At 40.6% G+C, this 18,964-nt stretch overlaps 1 protein-coding gene across 1 annotated transcript in view; it reads right to left on the reverse strand.

The window, feature by feature from the left end:
- stmA (Protein EFR3 homolog stmA) overlaps positions 1-18,964 on the reverse strand; it is a 33,745-nt gene that overhangs the window by 2,387 nt on the left and 12,394 nt on the right. The window contains exons 2-12 of the mRNA XM_090152774.1: positions 5,262-5,338; positions 4,377-4,504; positions 4,161-4,311; positions 3,969-4,090; positions 3,191-3,328; positions 2,768-3,120; positions 1,880-2,008; positions 837-1,149; positions 543-771; positions 347-478; positions 63-279 (exon numbers count right to left, since the gene is read on the reverse strand). Of these exons, the coding sequence (XP_090008900.1) occupies positions 63-279; positions 347-478; positions 543-771; positions 837-1,149; positions 1,880-2,008; positions 2,768-3,120; positions 3,191-3,328; positions 3,969-4,090; positions 4,161-4,311; positions 4,377-4,504; positions 5,262-5,338 (1,989 nt within the window). The remainder of the gene's footprint in view (positions 1-62; positions 280-346; positions 479-542; positions 772-836; positions 1,150-1,879; positions 2,009-2,767; positions 3,121-3,190; positions 3,329-3,968; positions 4,091-4,160; positions 4,312-4,376; positions 4,505-5,261; positions 5,339-18,964) is intronic.

The following is an 18,964-nucleotide window of genomic DNA, read 5'->3' on the forward strand; positions in this document are numbered from 1 at the left end:
CGGGTTCATTATTTCATTTTTCCAAGGCTTATTGGAGTTACAAGAAAAGGTTTGGTACTTACCAGAGCTGATATTTCTGGGAACGAAGGGGTGCATGAGTTTGGAAGTGTCGTGGCCGGTGCTTTGTAACGCCTCCGAGATGGCGCCACGATCGAACAGCAGTTCGACGGGAATGGGTTCCTCTATCACCAAATTAGCCGGCTCTCCTCCCCCGTCAGTATCGTCTTCCTCGGAGGATGGTAACAAATAGGGGGCTTTCTCCTCTCTCGCTTTCGTCACCTATAGAGGGAAAAATACTAGAAATGCTACCATCCGCTAGTAATAGGGTATAAATTGCTAATCGTACCATTTCAATATGGGAGCACAACGCCGGTATTGCCGTTAGCTGCCCAACCAAATAGAGTAAACTGGCCACAAGTCCCATAATGTACGCTTTATGTTGGGCGCTGAAATTAACTCCCGTTGTGACCGGAATTTCCTACGTTGATTATAAAGAGTCTTTACCCTTCGTTATTCTTAAACGGAACTGCAAGGTGACTTACTTGTATGGCGAAGGTTAGGCGTAAGAGTTCGGTGATGACATCCTCGCTGCCCAATTCCAAGCAGATGAGGGCCAGACTGGTGTAGAGCGCTTTGAAATGTTCCCTTCGATTGGACGTGATTTGCACGTTCTCGTAAATGTGGTACAAAATCTCCGGGCCGTTCTTCTTCATGAACATGACGTCTTGCCGACTGCATTTCTCTAAAGTCAGTTGAGGCATTTTACCCACCCTGTTGGTTTGGTCGGGTTTCGTTATTGACATTCTTTGGTATAGAGTTATTCGTCCGTAACTTACGTCGGTGTCTGAAGCTTGTACAAGTTGTCGTGCCGGTCCAAGAGAGTGTGAAAAATAAGTTGAACGAGCAGTCTGACCTCTGGATCGGGAGCCAAGGACATTTTCAGCAGGGGATGTATGAATGACGAAGGGAAGGCTTGCCCCATCTGAACCGTTCGGTACTTGGTGCCGACCTTAAGCAAACTCTTCAACAAAGTTCTCTGCAGTAACGTGTCAGTTCTCTGTTGGTCTTCCCGGGGAGGAGGGACTTTGTTCAGAATGAACATCATGATTTCGATTTTCTGGTAATCGGGGAGGTTGTTCGCGAATTCGCCTGCGAATTAACGGAATAGGCGCTTAAATAAAACATCTTCCCAGAAATTGCCAAGAAGTAATATTTCCGACAGCCAGGACTCATAAGTTATTATTTATATAGTGCTTGTTGAAATATTAGAAAGCTGGAAACTTTCTCGAACGTAACATCGGTTTTTTGCTAAGCCTTAACATGCCAAAAAAGTTACCTGGTTAAAAGGAAACACTTGTTGCATACCGTACTGCAAAAGTAATGTTTAGTTCTAAAGGAATCAGTTTTCATCTGTTTCCAAAATATAATTTTATATGAAAAGAATTAACTCTGCCTCCATGAGAAGCTTTAAAATTGCCCGGTATTATAAAAATATTACATATAATTTTAATTATTTATACCATAAGAGGATGATGATAATAATAATATTATCTTCTTATACTTAGTTTTAGTAACATTATATAATTTACCTTAAAATATATTATCGAAAATTAACATTAGTACGTTCCTTATACACGTGAGCCGACGCGTTTCTTATCTGACGCAAAATTCTCATAAGGGCAAAAACGCGTCTCCAATTGGCTTAAATATGACTTTTTGGCTAGCCATTCTAACCGTTTAACCGACCGACCGGAAATAGCTCCTTCCCAGAAGAATTTGGACAGGGGAGTAGAAACCGAGTATCTTTTATTGAAGCGTCCATTAACGCGTCGAAGTCGATTCAATTGAAAGCAAGCGTTTTTAAAGAATAAAGACTTACCTAGAGCGATGATGGCGGCTTCTTGGAAATGTTGCTCGTCCTTGAGGACAGCCTCGTTGGTCGCTTTCGTTTCGATCGATCGTCTCAAGTGATTTAACAAAGAGTTGAAGATGTCCAGTACGGACGGTCCTGTTAAAAATAGCCGTCATTAGGGTCACTCCCTCTTCCATACTGATAGCGTTTTCCATTTGACTGCTCTCGAGCACTCTAGATCGCTCTGATCAACATTTAATGTTCCATTTTCGTGCTCGGATTTGCTCCGATCAAAACCAATCTGCCGATTTCGTTAGATCAACGGATCGAGATCGAAGCAAATTTTTGCGTGCTCCTTTTAAATTTTTTGGCAAAATGGCAGACCAAGACGCGAAAATTCAAATTACTAGCAGACGAAAAACAACAAAGCGCGGGAATATGCTAATGGGATGTTCCATTTGCGGTTTTACTCTAGTCGACTGATGCGAGATCTATGACGTCAGAGACAGATTCGGAGCGAATCTCCAACAGTCAAATGGAAAACACTATGAGTGACTAACGCGTTTCCATGACGTATCACCGTATCGTACTCCGGTACAGTACGTTACCTAGGAGCAACAAACACAACACCCCACACAAGGAGAACGCAACCCGTCCAAAGTCGTGGATTTTCTTGCGTACATTTTTCATTGGTTAGACGCTTCAGCGCCTGCTGCCGTCGGAAGGGGAAAATTCGGAAATTGTCTTCCCCCCGCCCGTAAATCGTTCAGCGTAAAGGCTCGTGACGCTCGTCCAATGAAATTCGTACACAACCCTTCGTTAGCGTGTTTAAAGGCTAGCTGCGTTCTCCTTGTGTTTGTTGCTCCTAGACGTTACAAAGTCGCGCAGGCCTCATAGATAATAAAAAAAACTCACCAATGCTCTCGCTGGCGGCGATGGCGACAATATGAGACAGGGCGCCGACCATACCAGTCAAGACTTTGGCACCTCCCGTTTTGGACATGTCGTCCATGTGGTTCATCAATGCTTGAATAACGGAAAACGAATACTGGGCTTGAATGGAGTACATGATAATTTTGAAGGTGTGCACGGAGAAGTCGTTAGGAACCCATAGCTGATGACTATCCAAATGTCTCAGAACTGGACCAAGCACCGATAGGATGTGCCCGAAGGTAGCCCTTCCCATAAGCTGACGCAGACACATTTCGGCCAAAGTCCAGGGATAGCTTTCCTCTTGGGGTATGTCCGTCGTTTCGTGCGGCTGACCACTGGAAACAGATAGAGCGCGTTCGGCTCAATATCAACAACGGTTAATAGAGAAAATGCAATCCAACGTACATGTGATCTTCCATGTTGAAGAGCAGTGAAGGAACGATTTTCTCCATGTGCATTTCGTCCCAAATATTCGCTTGCAAATCGTCGCTGACCGTCTTTCGAACCACGCCTTGAAGACCCTTCAAACCCGCCAACCGTAACCTAAAGACAACGTGAGATTATATCCTTGGACTAATAAATAATGGACCCTAATCCCAATTAAATTGCACCGCCCAACAGCGCTCCTACAGAGAATCATGAAAAATTTCCACCCAAATTCAAATGTTTCAGATAATGAGCTAACGATATTAGGAAACAAACTGGAAGAAATTTAAAAACTTAGAAATAGCTCGTACCAATAGGTCTTCGAGCAAACAAAGACATAAAAGTCGCGAGTCAGATTTCCCGCATGGTACTGATGACTCCCAAACAGGACGAAACCGGTCTACCGTTGGAACTTCTGGCTATTTAATTTAATTTAATTTAGTTTTCCACTCGAAGATCTATTTGGTCCGAGTTTCGCGTCTTTATGTTTGCTCGAAGATCTATTGGTACTAAGTATTTGTAATATTTAAAATTTCTTAAAATTTGTTTATCGTTTAGCTTTTTTATCCCTTTTCATTATGGACTAATCTACTTATTCGCGTATTTTAAAGATAGTAGGCCTAACGTAGTTAACTTATATCGTGCACGTGTTTAATATTTGAGTGGAAATATTTCCAATATCGGACAGTAGATTATTTGTCAAAGATGGTGGTGATTATACTTAAGGGTTTAAAAAAAGGGACAAAGTGGTACTAACTGGGTCCTGATGTTAATGTCGTGGTGGTTACTGTGGCACAGCGCTGAGAATTTCGAGACGAAGAAGTCGTATCGTCTGTGGTAAGAGGGGGTGTCTTCCTCTATGTTGGCAAACTTGACAAACTAAAGACGGGACAAATGATCATTTAGGGTTCCCAATGGGATCACACCGACACGCGACAAGGTCACGTACAGAGAGAGTAGCCATGAGTTGTAATTCGGCATCTTGGCACTCTAAGAGTCTCTGAACCATTTTTAAGAAGCTCTCCACGAAGAGATTGAGACATTGGGCGTGACAGGCTTGCAACAGTTGGTCCATCGCTTCCATGGCTATCACTACGTAACTAGTCCCGCAAAAAGGAAAATACGTACAAATCTTCACGAGGAATATGTTTGTCAAGGTCCTTACCCGTTTTTGTGCCGGTGTATGTCTCTGGAGACTCTCTGTGCCAGGTATTCACCGATACGGTCCAGTTTCTCGGGGGAGGAGAGCACGTAAAACATGAGTTTCTCCATGTTGCTGCGGACCAAACCATCCTAAAAAGCCCCACCAAAAATTAGCGGGTGGAATTGATTTCCAGGGCTCCAAGCGATATATTTTTTTTTAAATATTATAGGAATTATAGGAAATTTCATAGAAAATATAGGAATTTATAGGAACAATTTTGAGAAAATAGGAATTTATAGGAACAATTTTGAGAAAATAGGAATGTATAGGAACAATTTTGAGAAAATAGGAATGTATAGGAACAATTTTGAGAAAATAGGAATTTATAGGAACAATTTTGAGAAAATAGGAATTTATAAGAACAATTTTGAGAAAATAGGAATGTATAGGAACAATTTTGAGAAAATAGGAATGTATAGGAACAATTTTGAGAAAATAGGAACAATTTTGAGAAAATAGGAACAATTTTGAGAAAATAGGAATTTATAGGAACAATTTTGAGAAAATAGGAAATTATAGGAACAATTTTGAGAAAATAGGAATTTATAGGAACAATTTTGAGTAAATAGGAATTTATAGGAACAATTTTGAGTAAATTGGAATTTATAGGAACAATTTTGAGTAAATTGGAATTTATAGGAACAATTTTGAGAAAATAGGAATTTATAGGAACAATTTTGAGAAAATAGGAATTTATAGGAACAATTTTGAGAAAATAGGAATTTATAGAAACAATTTTGAGAAAATAGGAAATTATAGGAGCATATTGAAATTATAGGAATTTATAGGAATTATAGGAACTCTGGGAGCCCTTGATTTCGTACGGGTACTTTGAGGTTAAATTACTTGCGGATTTGGCGGGAAGATATTGTCCACCAAACGTTTGTAACGAGGCCGGAGCGCCGAGCAACAACCGCAGCAACCTGAAATGATGGATTACTCGTTAGCTGACTAGGGCAACCAATGAAAAGGGTATGCACGAGTAAAGTTTGTATACAGGGTGTTTCAAAAGGTTGTGCAAAAATTTGAGTTGTAGGGGGTGAGTTGAGAAGTATGCCTGTTGTTTTTTCCCATTTTCCTTCGATGAGTTAAAAGAGCGCCAGAGAGCTTCAAAGTGTGGCCTACTAGCCCCTGGAAGGAGGCTGCAACAAGCGCAAAACCAAGCAGCAGGGACTTTAAATACTGTTTAAGTTTACTTTTTTACGCTGGTTACCTCGATTTGTTTACAAAGTCCTTTTATAAATATCGCGTTTCCCTGCTGCTTGGTTTTGCGCTTGTTGCAGCCTACTTCCAGGGGCTAGTAGGCCACACTTTGAAGCTCTCTGGCGCTCTTTTCACTCATCGTAGGAAAATGGGGGAAAAACAGGCATACTTTTCAACTCACCCCCTACAACTCCTTAAACGTTTTGCGTCAACTTTTGAAACACCCTGTATAGACTGAAATATAGGACGTCAACAAATTTATACGCGTCAAAGTCCTAATATTTGACGGTGAAGCCTTTGAATTAAGGAAGCCATTTTATTCCTTCGGAGAAAGACGTCACTAACAGTAATTAGTTTTGCCAATATTTAACTGATTTAAGGTATAATATACTCTTTCTACTTCTAATATATATTTCTACAAGTTTGTATTATATAGATTGAAAATATTAAAAATGTGATAGATTGAAAATATTAAAAATGTTATAGATTGAAAATATGAAAAATGTTATAGATTGAAAATATGAAAAATGTTATAGATTGAAAATATGAAAAATGTTATAGATTGAAAATATTAAAAATGTTATAGATTGAAAATATGAAAAATGTTATAGATTGAAAATATGAAAAATGTTATAGATTGAAAATATGAAAAATGTTATAGATTGAAAATATGAAAAATGTTATAGATTGAAAATATTAAAAATGTTATAGATTGAAAATATTAAAAATGTTATAGATTGAAAATATTAAAAATGTTATAGATTGAAAATATTAAAAATGTTATAGATTGAAAATATTAAAAATGCTAGATCGATACCCCAAGTTTAAAATATTAACTATTCCCAACGAAATTAAAATGCATATACAACAATCGTAATAGGACTTACTATAATAAACTAGTTCCATTTCGATTCCGTAATAAAACGATTCTAAAAAGTATCAAGTTGGGCCTGTATGTAGACAACACAGCGCTCTCCGTGACACCAATTCAAATAACGGTTAAACAACTCCTCCCTTCGCGAAGCCTCCGACTTTGAATAGAGCTAAGCCCCCTTTCCCGAACAAAAATCACCGAATTAATGCGAGGGGAAGGTTCGAAAAATGAAAGTCCGGAGATCGGTAATGACGAAAACTGCTCCTTTCGCGAAACCAGGTCTCCCCCTTTAAGGCGATCTTGACGGCTCGAGTCGCGGGAGCATCGCACCCAAACGAACTTAAAGGCGTTGAGAGACAGATCGATCACCGGCTCAAAAAAAGAGATTCAGTGACGTAGCCTAATGGTAAAGTGTATAGCGGCTTTCCCTTCACCTTAAATGTCCCCAAAAATAGCCCAACGAAGGGGCTAACTCGGAACCATTAGTTTCTTTGCTCGGAACTTATCCGCGCGAGCTCCGGAAGTCAAACTTCGATCCCATATCCTACCGGAATGGCCCGAAAACTATTAAAGACGCGTTAATTTCGGGTAGTTTTTGGAGACACGGAAAACGATTATTCGCGCTAAACGCTCCAATCGCGTGCGTTATGTCCGCACTCCTTTTTAAGTATTTATTTAGCGAGTGACCGCGAAGGGAGTTCTACAACCTTTCGATCCGCCATCCACTGAAAGAGTCGTTGACCGGTTTTGTTTTGATACGACGCGAGTCCTAATGGAGTTTTCTCATGGAAAATTTACATAGTGATACATGATATCCTCAAGGCTTTAGTTTTAAATGTTGCCAAAATCCATTAACGTAACATTTACGGGTTTTTCGGGGACACTGACAGTTCACACGTCATAGACTACACTTTCATCTAGCCTTAGGTTCAGCCCTCACTCTTTTAAATTATAATTACAATAAAAATTACCTTCCCACGGCGGTAATTAAGATAATTAATATTATGATCCAGTCGTAAACATAACGACGTTAACTTAGCTCGTGGTAAGTTTAATTCTGTCGTAACTCGTAAGGACATTTTCTGTCAAACGATAGTTATTAAATTTTTCTAAGAAACTAAAAATGAGAAAAGTTCGCCAAGTTTCCGGTTCGGTTCCCCCTTTATGTTAAATCGATGTTAAAAGGGGGGGGCGAAGATAGGACACAAATTGACGGTCGTCCCTTTGATATTCAAATTTTCATAGTAGAGAATGATATCTATTCCAAGACTCGGTCGAGTTGAAAGACACGAATTAGACGCTCGACTGATTTTCAATTAAAACGGAAACTTTATTTTTACTGACGACAGTCGTCTAGTACGATCTATCTCTCTCTCTTTTATATTGTTTCGACAAATTGTTCTTCCGATCGCCTCCGGCACCTTATAACGGCGGCACTCGAAAAGATCCTAAGCCTAGGTCATCATTAAAAGACGGGACAAATTCCCCTTCGATAGGGTTAAAAGGGACGTTCCCAACCGAGCTCCTAATCACTACTGGAGAGCTTACTTCGAGGGGATGACGAGTTTTGCGACCGACGCAATTCTTAACCTTATAACGGGAAGGAAGCCTGGTTAAAGGCCGAATGTCCTATACGTTCAGAAGAAGCGACGGACGTCATGGTCCATACGTTAAGAAGAGGCGATGGACGTCATGGTCCATACGTTAAGAAGAAGCGATGGACGTCATAGTGCTTACGTTAAGAAGAAGCGACGGACGTCATGGTGCATACGTTAAGAAGAAGCGATGGACGTCATGGTGCATACGTTAAGAAGAAGCGATGGACGTCATGGTCCATACGTTAAGAAGAAGCGATGAACGTCATGGTCCATACGTTAAGAAGAAGCGATGAACGTCATGGTCCATACGTTAAGAAGAAGCGATGAACGTCATGGTCCATACGTTAAGAAGAAGCGATGGACGTTATGGTCCATACGTTAAGAAGAAGCGACGGACGTCATAGTCCATACGTTAAGAAGAAGCGACGGACGTTATGGTGCATACGTTAAGAAGAAGCGACGGACGTCATGGTGCATACGTTAAGAAGAAGCGATGAACGTCATGGTCCATACGTTAAGAAGAAGCGATGAACGTCATGGTCCATACGTTAAGAAGAAGCGATGAACGTCATGGTCCATACGTTAAGAAGCGACGGACGTCCTGGCCTTCGATAACGCGAGTTTATACGTTAAGAAACGTGCTTCAAACCGCAGTATAAATTTAAGCCACGCAATCCTCGAATATCACAACGAATTAAGCGATTTGAGGGTAACTGCTTTGGATAAAAGGCGGAGGAATACAGTGACCTAATTATTCTCGTAAGACGAGCGTACCTAGGCTGTGTCTTCTACTTAATTAAGTACGCTCAACGAATAAAAGCTTTGCGACGCGACCCCAACAACAATGGCGTCCTCTTTAGGGAAAATTATTTGTTAAATGGGACAAAAATGAAGCGCAAACAATCGAGAACAAAATATAAAAGGGAAAAAGTAATAAATTAAATCTTTTTTCTTTGTTTCATTTCTCCCCGGTTCTTATTAACGGAGACCTCCAACGTGGAAAAGACATCAAATTGAAATATTTTTTTATGGCAAAGTACTCGAGGTTCTAGGATCTCAATGGAAAGGCTCTTCAGAACGAAAAAGCGTCCATTTGGAGGGAAAATGGAATCGAGTTAATAACAGGCTCATCTGACATTTCGCTACAAAAGGAGAAAAGGGTAAAGTTCGCGCTCTTAGCCACCCACGAGCAGTGATGGGCACCGCTCCTCTCCTCTCATTGTGAGCGCTTTTGTTATTATGAGCGAAATTGAGCGGCAAAATGTTTTTTTTTAAAAGAGCACGAAACGAAAATGAGAGGAGCGCCAATTTCAGCGCTCAAAAAAGAGCGGAAAGAGAGAAGCGCTTATTTTACCGCTCAAAAAAGAGCGAAAAGAGAGGAGCGCTTATTTTACCACTCAAAAAATAGCGGAAAGAGAGGAGCGCTTATTTTACCGCTCAAAAAAGAGCGAAAAGAGAGGAGCGCCAATTTCAGCGCTCAAAAAAGAGTGAAAAGAGAGGAGCGCTTATTTTACCGCTCAAAAAAGAGCGGAAAGAGAGGAGCGCTTATTTTACCGCTCAAAAAAGAGCGGAAAGAGAGGAGCGCTTATTTTACCGCTCAAAAAAGAGCGAAAAGAGAGGAGCGCCAATTTCAGCGCTCAAAAAAGAGCGAAAAGAGAGGAGCGCCAATTTCAGCGCTCAAAAAAGAGCGAAAAGAGAGGAGCGCCAATTTTACCGCTCAAAAAAGAGCGAAAAGAGAGGATCGCTTATTTTACCGCTCAAAAAAGAGCGAAAAGAGAGGATCGCTTATTTTACCGCTCAAAAAAGAGCGAAAAGAGAGGAGCGCTTATTTTACCGCTCAAAAAAGAGCGAAAAGAGAGGAGCGCTTATTTTACCGCTCAAAAAAGAGCGAAAAGAGAGGAGCGCTTATTTTACCGCTCAAAAAAGAGCGAAAAGAGAGGATCGCTTATTTTACCGTTCAAAAAAGAGCGGAAAGAGAGGAGCGCTTATTTTACCGCTCAAAAAAGAGCGAAAAGAGAGGAGCGCCAATTTCAGCGCTCAAAAAAGAGCGAAAAGAGAGGAGCGCTTATTTTACCGCTCAAAAAAGAGCGAAAAGAGAGGAGCGCTTATTTTACAGCTCAAAAAAGAGCGAAAAGAGAGGAGCGCTTATTTTACCGTTCAAAAAAGAGCGGAAAGAGAGGAGCGCTTATTTTACCGCTCAAAAAAGAGCGAAAAGAGAGGAGCGCCAATTTCAGCGCTCAAAAAAGAGCGAAAAGAGAGGAGCGCCAATTTCAGCGCTCAAAAAAGAGCGAAAAGAGAGGAGCGCTTATTTTACCGCTCAAAAAAGAGCGAAAAGAGAGGAGCGCTTATTTTACCGCTCAAAAAAGAGCGAAAAGAGAGGAGCGCTTATTTTACCGTTCAAAAAAGAGCGAAAAGAGAGGATCGCTTATTTTACCGCTCAAAAAAGAGCGAAAAGAGAGGATCGCTTATTTTACCGTTCAAAAAAGAGCGAAAAGAGAGGATCGCTTATTTTACCGCTCAAAAAAGAGCGAAAAGAGAGGATCGCTTATTTTACCGTTCAAAAAAGAGCGAAAAGAGAGGAGCGCTTATTTTACCGTTCAAAAAAGAGCGAAAAGAGAGGATCGCTTATTTTACCGCTCAAAAAAGAGCGAAAAGAGAGGATCGCTTATTTTACCGTTCAAAAAAGAGCGAAAAGAGAGGATCGCTTATTTTACCGTTCAAAAAAGAGCGAAAAGAGAGGAGCGCTTATTTTACCGTTCAAAAAAGAGCGAAAAGAGAGGATCGCTTATTTTACCGTTCAAAAAAGAGCGAAAAGAGAGGAGCGCTTATTTTACCGTTCAAAAAAGAGCGAAAAGAGAGGATCGCTTATTTTACCGCTCAAAAAAGAGCGAAAAGAGAGGATCGCTTATTTTACCGTTCAAAAAAGAGCGAAAAGAGAGGATCGCTTATTTTACCGCTCAAAAAAGAGCGAAAAGAGAGGATCGCTTATTTTACCGTTCAAAAAAGAGCGAAAAGAGAGGATCGCTTATTTTACCGCTCAAAAAAGAGCGAAAAGAGAGGATCGCTTATTTTACCGTTCAAAAAAGAGCGAAAAGAGAGGATCGCTTATTTTACCGTTCAAAAAAGAGCGAAAAGAGAGGAGCGCTTATTTTACCGTTCAAAAAAGAGCGAAAAGAGAGGATCGCTTATTTTACCGTTCAAAAAAGAGCGAAAAGAGAGGATCGCTTATTTTACCGCTCAAAAAAGAGCGAAAAGAGAGGATCGCTTATTTTACCGCTCAAAAAAGAGCGAAAAGAGAGGATCGCTTATTTTACCGTTCAAAAAAGAGCGAAAAGAGAGGAGCGCTTATTTTACCGTTCAAAAAAGAGCGAAAAGAGAGGATCGCTTATTTTACCGCTCAAAAAAGAGCGAAAAGAGAGGATCGCTTATTTTACCGCTCAAAAAAGAGCGAAAAGAGAGGAGCGCCAATTTCAGCGCTCAAAAAAGAGCGAAAAGAGAGGAGCGCTTATTTTACCGCTCAAAAAAGAGCGAAAAGAGAGGAGCGCTTATTTTACAGCTCAAAAAAGAGCGAAAAGAGAGGAGCGCTTATTTTACCGTTCAAAAAAGAGTGAAAAGAGAGGAGCGCTTATTTTACCGCTCAAAAAAGAGCGGAAAGAGAGGAGCGCTTATTTTACCGCTCAAAAAAGAGCGGAAAGAGAGGAGCGCTTATTTTACCGCTCAAAAAAGAGCGAAAAGAGAGGAGCGCCAATTTCAGCGCTCAAAAAAGAGCGAAAAGAGAGGAGCGCCAATTTCAGCGCTCAAAAAAGAGCGAAAAGAGAGGAGCGCTTATTTTACCGCTCAAAAAAGAGCGAAAAGAGAGGAGCGCCAATTTCAGCGCTCAAAAAAGAGCGAAAAGAGAGGAGCGCTTATTTTACCGCTCAAAAAAGAGCGAAAAGAGAGGATCGCTTATTTTACCGCTCAAAAAAGAGCGAAAAGAGAGGATCGCTTATTTTACCGTTCAAAAAAGAGCGAAAAGAGAGGAGCGCCAATTTCAGCGCTCAAAAAAGAGCGAAAAGAGAGGAGCGCTTATTTTACCGCTCAAAAAAGAGCGAAAAGAGAGGATCGCTTATTTTACCGTTCAAAAAAGAGCGAAAAGAGAGGAGCGCCAATTTCAGCGCTCAAAAAAGAGCGAAAAGAGAGGAGCGCTTATTTTACCGCTCAAAAAAGAGCGAAAAGAGAGGATCGCTTATTTTACCGTTCAAAAAAGAGCGGAAAGAGAGGAGCGCTTATTTTACCGCTCAAAAAAGAGCGAAAAGAGAGGAGCGCCAATTTCAGCGCTCAAAAAAGAGCGAAAAGAGAGGATCGCTTATTTTACCGCTCAAAAAAGAGCGAAAAGAGAGGATCGCTTATTTTACCGCTCAAAAAAGAGCGAAAAGAGAGGATCGCTTATTTTACCGCTCAAAAAAGAGCGAAAAGAGAGGATCGCTTATTTTACCGCTCAAAAAAGAGCGAAAAGAGAGGATCGCTTATTTTACCGCTCAAAAAAGAGCGAAAAGAGAGGATCGCTTATTTTACCGCTCAAAAAAGAGCGAAAAGAGAGGATCGCTTATTTTACCGCTCAAAAAAGAGCGAAAAGAGAGGAGCGCTTATTTTACCGCTCAAAAAAGAGCGAAAAGAGAGGAGCGCTTATTTTACCGCTCAAAAAAGAGCGAAAAGAGAGGAGCGCTTATTTTACCGCTCAAAAAAGAGCGAAAAGAGAGGATCGCTTATTTTACCGTTCAAAAAAGAGCGGAAAGAGAGGAGCGCTTATTTTACCGCTCAAAAAAGAGCGAAAAGAGAGGAGCGCCAATTTCAGCGCTCAAAAAAGAGCGAAAAGAGAGGAGCGCTTATTTTACCGCTCAAAAAAGAGCGAAAAGAGAGGAGCGCTTATTTTACAGCTCAAAAAAGAGCGAAAAGAGAGGAGCGCTTATTTTACCGTTCAAAAAAGAGCGGAAAGAGAGGAGCGCTTATTTTACCGCTCAAAAAAGAGCGAAAAGAGAGGAGCGCCAATTTCAGCGCTCAAAAAAGAGCGAAAAGAGAGGAGCGCCAATTTCAGCGCTCAAAAAAGAGCGAAAAGAGAGGAGCGCTTATTTTACCGCTCAAAAAAGAGCGAAAAGAGAGGAGCGCTTATTTTACCGCTCAAAAAAGAGCGAAAAGAGAGGAGCGCTTATTTTACCGTTCAAAAAAGAGCGAAAAGAGAGGATCGCTTATTTTACCGCTCAAAAAAGAGCGAAAAGAGAGGATCGCTTATTTTACCGTTCAAAAAAGAGCGAAAAGAGAGGATCGCTTATTTTACCGCTCAAAAAAGAGCGAAAAGAGAGGATCGCTTATTTTACCGTTCAAAAAAGAGCGAAAAGAGAGGAGCGCTTATTTTACCGTTCAAAAAAGAGCGAAAAGAGAGGATCGCTTATTTTACCGCTCAAAAAAGAGCGAAAAGAGAGGATCGCTTATTTTACCGTTCAAAAAAGAGCGAAAAGAGAGGATCGCTTATTTTACCGTTCAAAAAAGAGCGAAAAGAGAGGAGCGCTTATTTTACCGTTCAAAAAAGAGCGAAAAGAGAGGATCGCTTATTTTACCGTTCAAAAAAGAGCGAAAAGAGAGGAGCGCTTATTTTACCGTTCAAAAAAGAGCGAAAAGAGAGGATCGCTTATTTTACCGCTCAAAAAAGAGCGAAAAGAGAGGATCGCTTATTTTACCGTTCAAAAAAGAGCGAAAAGAGAGGATCGCTTATTTTACCGCTCAAAAAAGAGCGAAAAGAGAGGATCGCTTATTTTACCGTTCAAAAAAGAGCGAAAAGAGAGGATCGCTTATTTTACCGCTCAAAAAAGAGCGAAAAGAGAGGATCGCTTATTTTACCGTTCAAAAAAGAGCGAAAAGAGAGGATCGCTTATTTTACCGTTCAAAAAAGAGCGAAAAGAGAGGAGCGCTTATTTTACCGTTCAAAAAAGAGCGAAAAGAGAGGATCGCTTATTTTACCGTTCAAAAAAGAGCGAAAAGAGAGGATCGCTTATTTTACCGCTCAAAAAAGAGCGAAAAGAGAGGATCGCTTATTTTACCGCTCAAAAAAGAGCGAAAAGAGAGGATCGCTTATTTTACCGTTCAAAAAAGAGCGAAAAGAGAGGAGCGCTTATTTTACCGTTCAAAAAAGAGCGAAAAGAGAGGATCGCTTATTTTACCGTTCAAAAAAGAGCGAAAAGAGAGGAGCGCCAATTTCAGCGCTCAAAAAAGAGCGAAAAGAGAGGAGCGCTTATTTTACCGCTCAAAAAAGAGCGAAAAGAGAGGATCGCTTATTTTACCGTTCAAAAAAGAGCGAAAAGAGAGGAGCGCCAATTTCAGCGCTCAAAAAAGAGCGAAAAGAGAGGAGCGCTTATTTTACCGCTCAAAAAAGAGCGAAAAGAGAGGATCGCTTATTTTACCGTTCAAAAAAGAGCGGAAAGAGAGGAGCGCTTATTTTACCGCTCAAAAAAGAGCGAAAAGAGAGGAGCGCCAATTTCAGCGCTCAAAAAAGAGCGAAAAGAGAGGATCGCTTATTTTACCGCTCAAAAAAGAGCGAAAAGAGAGGATCGCTTATTTTACCGCTCAAAAAAGAGCGAAAAGAGAGGATCGCTTATTTTACCGCTCAAAAAAGAGCGAAAAGAGAGGATCGCTTATTTTACCGCTCAAAAAAGAGCGAAAAGAGAGGATCGCTTATTTTACCGCTCAAAAAAGAGCGAAAAGAGAGGATCGCTTATTTTACCGCTCAAAAAAGAGCGAAAAGAGAGGATCGCTTATTTTACCGCTCAAAAAAGAGCGAAAAGAGAGGAGCGCTTATTTTACCGCTCAAAAAAGAGCGAAAAGAGAGGAGCGCTTATTTTACCGCTCAAAAAAGAGCGAAAAGAGAGGAGCGCTTATTTTACCGCTCAAAAAAGAGCGAAAAGAGAGGATCGCTTATTTTACCGTTCAAAAAAGAGCGGAAAGAGAGGAGCGCTTATTTTACCGCTCAAAAAAGAGCGAAAAGAGAGGAGCGCCAATTTCAGCGCTCAAAAAAGAGCGAAAAGAGAGGAGCGCTTATTTTACCGCTCAAAAAAGAGCGAAAAGAGAGGAGCGCTTATTTTACAGCTCAAAAAAGAGCGAAAAGAGAGGAGCGCTTATTTTACCGTTCAAAAAAGAGCGGAAAGAGAGGAGCGCTTATTTTACCGCTCAAAAAAGAGCGAAAAGAGAGGAGCGCCAATTTCAGCGCTCAAAAAAGAGCGAAAAGAGAGGAGCGCCAATTTCAGCGCTCAAAAAAGAGCGAAAAGAGAGGAGCGCTTATTTTACCGCTCAAAAAAGAGCGAAAAGAGAGGAGCGCTTATTTTACCGCTCAAAAAAGAGCGAAAAGAGAGGAGCGCTTATTTTACCGTTCAAAAAAGAGCGAAAAGAGAGGATCGCTTATTTTACCGCTCAAAAAAGAGCGAAAAGAGAGGATCGCTTATTTTACCGTTCAAAAAAGAGCGAAAAGAGAGGATCGCTTATTTTACCGCTCAAAAAAGAGCGAAAAGAGAGGATCGCTTATTTTACCGTTCAAAAAAGAGCGAAAAGAGAGGAGCGCTTATTTTACCGTTCAAAAAAGAGCGAAAAGAGAGGATCGCTTATTTTACCGCTCAAAAAAGAGCGAAAAGAGAGGATCGCTTATTTTACCGTTCAAAAAAGAGCGAAAAGAGAGGATCGCTTATTTTACCGTTCAAAAAAGAGCGAAAAGAGAGGAGCGCTTATTTTACCGTTCAAAAAAGAGCGAAAAGAGAGGATCGCTTATTTTACCGTTCAAAAAAGAGCGAAAAGAGAGGAGCGCTTATTTTACCGTTCAAAAAAGAGCGAAAAGAGAGGATCGCTTATTTTACCGCTCAAAAAAGAGCGAAAAGAGAGGATCGCTTATTTTACCGTTCAAAAAAGAGCGAAAAGAGAGGATCGCTTATTTTACCGCTCAAAAAAGAGCGAAAAGAGAGGATCGCTTATTTTACCGTTCAAAAAAGAGCGAAAAGAGAGGATCGCTTATTTTACCGCTCAAAAAAGAGCGAAAAGAGAGGATCGCTTATTTTACCGTTCAAAAAAGAGCGAAAAGAGAGGATCGCTTATTTTACCGTTCAAAAAAGAGCGAAAAGAGAGGAGCGCTTATTTTACCGTTCAAAAAAGAGCGAAAAGAGAGGATCGCTTATTTTACCGTTCAAAAAAGAGCGAAAAGAGAGGATCGCTTATTTTACCGCTCAAAAAAGAGCGAAAAGAGAGGATCGCTTATTTTACCGCTCAAAAAAGAGCGAAAAGAGAGGATCGCTTATTTTACCGTTCAAAAAAGAGCGAAAAGAGAGGAGCGCTTATTTTACCGTTCAAAAAAGAGCGAAAAGAGAGGATCGCTTATTTTACCGTTCAAAAAAGAGCGAAAAGAGAGGATCGCTTATTTTACCGTTCAAAAAAGAGCGAAAAGAGAGGATCGCTTATTTTACCGCTCAAAAAAGAGCGAAAAGAGAGGATCGCTTATTTTACCGCTCAAAAAAGAGCGAAAAGAGAGGATCGCTTATTTTACCGCTCAAAAAAGAGCGAAAAGAGAGGATCGCTTATTTTACCGTTCAAAAGAAAGCGAAAAGAGAGGATCGCTTATTTTACCGCTCAAAAAAGAGCGAAAAGAGAGGATCGCTTATTTTACCGCTCAAAAAAGAGCGAAAAGAGAGGATCGCTTATTTTACCGTTCAAAAAAGAGCGAAAAGAGAGGAGCGCTTATTTTACCGTTCAAAAAAGAGCGAAAAGAGAGGATCGCTTATTTTACCGTTCAAAAAAGAGCGAAAAGAGAGGAGCGCTTATTTTACCGTTCAAAAAAGAGCGAAAAGAGAGGATCGCTTATTTTACCGTTCAAAAAAGAGCGAAAAGAGAGGATCGCTTATTTTACCGTTCAAAAAAGAGCGAAAAGAGAGGATCGCTTATTTTACCGCTCAAAAAAGAGCGAAAAGAGAGGATCGCTTATTTTACCGCTCAAAAAAGAGCGAAAAGAGAGGATCGCTTATTTTACCGCTCAAAAAAGAGCGAAAAGAGAGGATCGCTTATTTTACCGTTCAAAAGAAAGCGAAAAGAGAGGATCGCTTATTTTACCGCTCAAAAAAGAGCGAAAAGAGAGGATCGCTTATTTTACCGCTCAAAAAAGAGCGAAAAGAGAGGATCGCTTATTTTACCGTTCAAAAAAGAGCGAAAAGAGAGGAGCGCTTATTTTACCGTTCAAAAAAGAGCGAAAAGAGAGGATCGCTTATTTTACCGTTCAAAAAAGAGCGAAAAGAGAGGATCGCTTATTTTACCGCTCAAAAAAGAGCGAAAAGAGAGGATCGCTTATTTTACCGCTCAAAAAAGAGCGAAAAGAGAGGATCGCTTATTTTACCGCTCAAAAAAGAGCGAAAAGAGAGGATCGCTTATTTTACCGTTCAAAAGAAAGCGAAAAGAGAGGATCGCTTATTTTACCGCTCAAAAAAGAGCGAAAAGAGAGGATCGCTTATTTTACCGCTCAAAAAAGAGCGAAAAGAGAGGATCGCTTATTTTACCGTTCAAAAAAGAGCGAAAAGAGAGGAGCGCTTATTTTACCGTTCAAAAAAGAGCGAAAAGAGAGGATCGCTTATTTTACCGCTCAAAAAAGAGCGAAAAGAGAGGATCGCTTATTTTACCGTTCAAAAAAGAGCGAAAAGAGAGGATCGCTTATTTTACCGCTCAAAAAAGAGCGAAAAGAGAGGATCGCTTATTTTACCGTTCAAAAAAGAGCGAAAAGAGAGGATCGCTTATTTTACCGCTCAAAAAAGAGCGAAAAGAGAGGATCGCTTATTTTACCGCTCAAAAAAGAGCGAAAAGAGAGGATCGCTTATTTTACCGCTCAAAAAAGAGCGAAAAGAGAGGATCGCTTATTTTACCGTTCAAAAAAGAGCGAAAAGAGAGGATCGCTTATTTTACCGCTCAAAAAAGAGCGAAAAGAGAGGATCGCTTATTTTACCGTTCAAAAAAGAGCGAAAAGAGAGGATCGCTTATTTTACCGCTCAAAAAAGAGCGAAAAGAGAGGATCGCTTATTTTACCGTTCAAAAAAGAGCGAAAAGAGAGGATCGCTTATTTTACCGCTCAAAAAAGAGCGAAAAGAGAGGATCGCTTATTTTACCGCTCAAAAAAGAGCGAAAAGAGAGGATCGCTTATTTTACCGCTCAAAAAAGAGCGAAAAGAGAGGATCGCTTATTTTACCGTTCAAAAAAGAGCGAAAAGAGAGGATCGCTTATTTTACCGCTCAAAAAAGAGCGAAAAGAGAGGAGCGCTTATTTTACCGCTCAAAAAAGAGCGAAAAGAGAGGATCGCTTATTTTACCGTTCAAAAAAGAGCGAAAAGAGAGGAGCGCTTATTTTACCGTTCAAAAAAGAGCGAAAAGAGAGGATCGCTTATTTTACCGCTCAAAAAAGAGCGAAAAGAGAGGATCGCTTATTTTACCGTTCAAAAAAGAGCGAAAAGAGAGGATCGCTTATTTTACCGCTCAAAAAAGAGCGAAAAGAGAGGATCGCTTATTTTACCGTTCAAAAAAGAGCGAAAAGAGAGGATCGCTTATTTTACCGCTCAAAAAAGAGCGAAAAGAGAGGATCGCTTATTTTACCGTTCAAAAAAGAGCGAAAAGAGAGGATCGCTTATTTTACCGCTCAAAAAAGAGCGAAAAGAGAGGATCGCTTATTTTACCGCTCAAAAAAGAGCGAAAAGAGAGGATCGCTTATTTTACCGCTCAAAAAAGAGCGAAAAGAGAGGATCGCTTATTTTACCGCTCAAAAATGCGTGAGCGTGAGCGGTAACTGAGCTGAGCGGCCCTTTGACGAAAATGCCCAACACTGCCCACGCGTGC

The sequence above is a fragment of the Leiobunum rupestre genome, chromosome 7, assembly GCF_980474605.1.
Source record: "Leiobunum rupestre chromosome 7, qqLeiRupe1.1.hap1, whole genome shotgun sequence".
Lineage (NCBI taxonomy): Eukaryota > Metazoa > Arthropoda > Arachnida > Opiliones > Sclerosomatidae > Leiobunum > Leiobunum rupestre.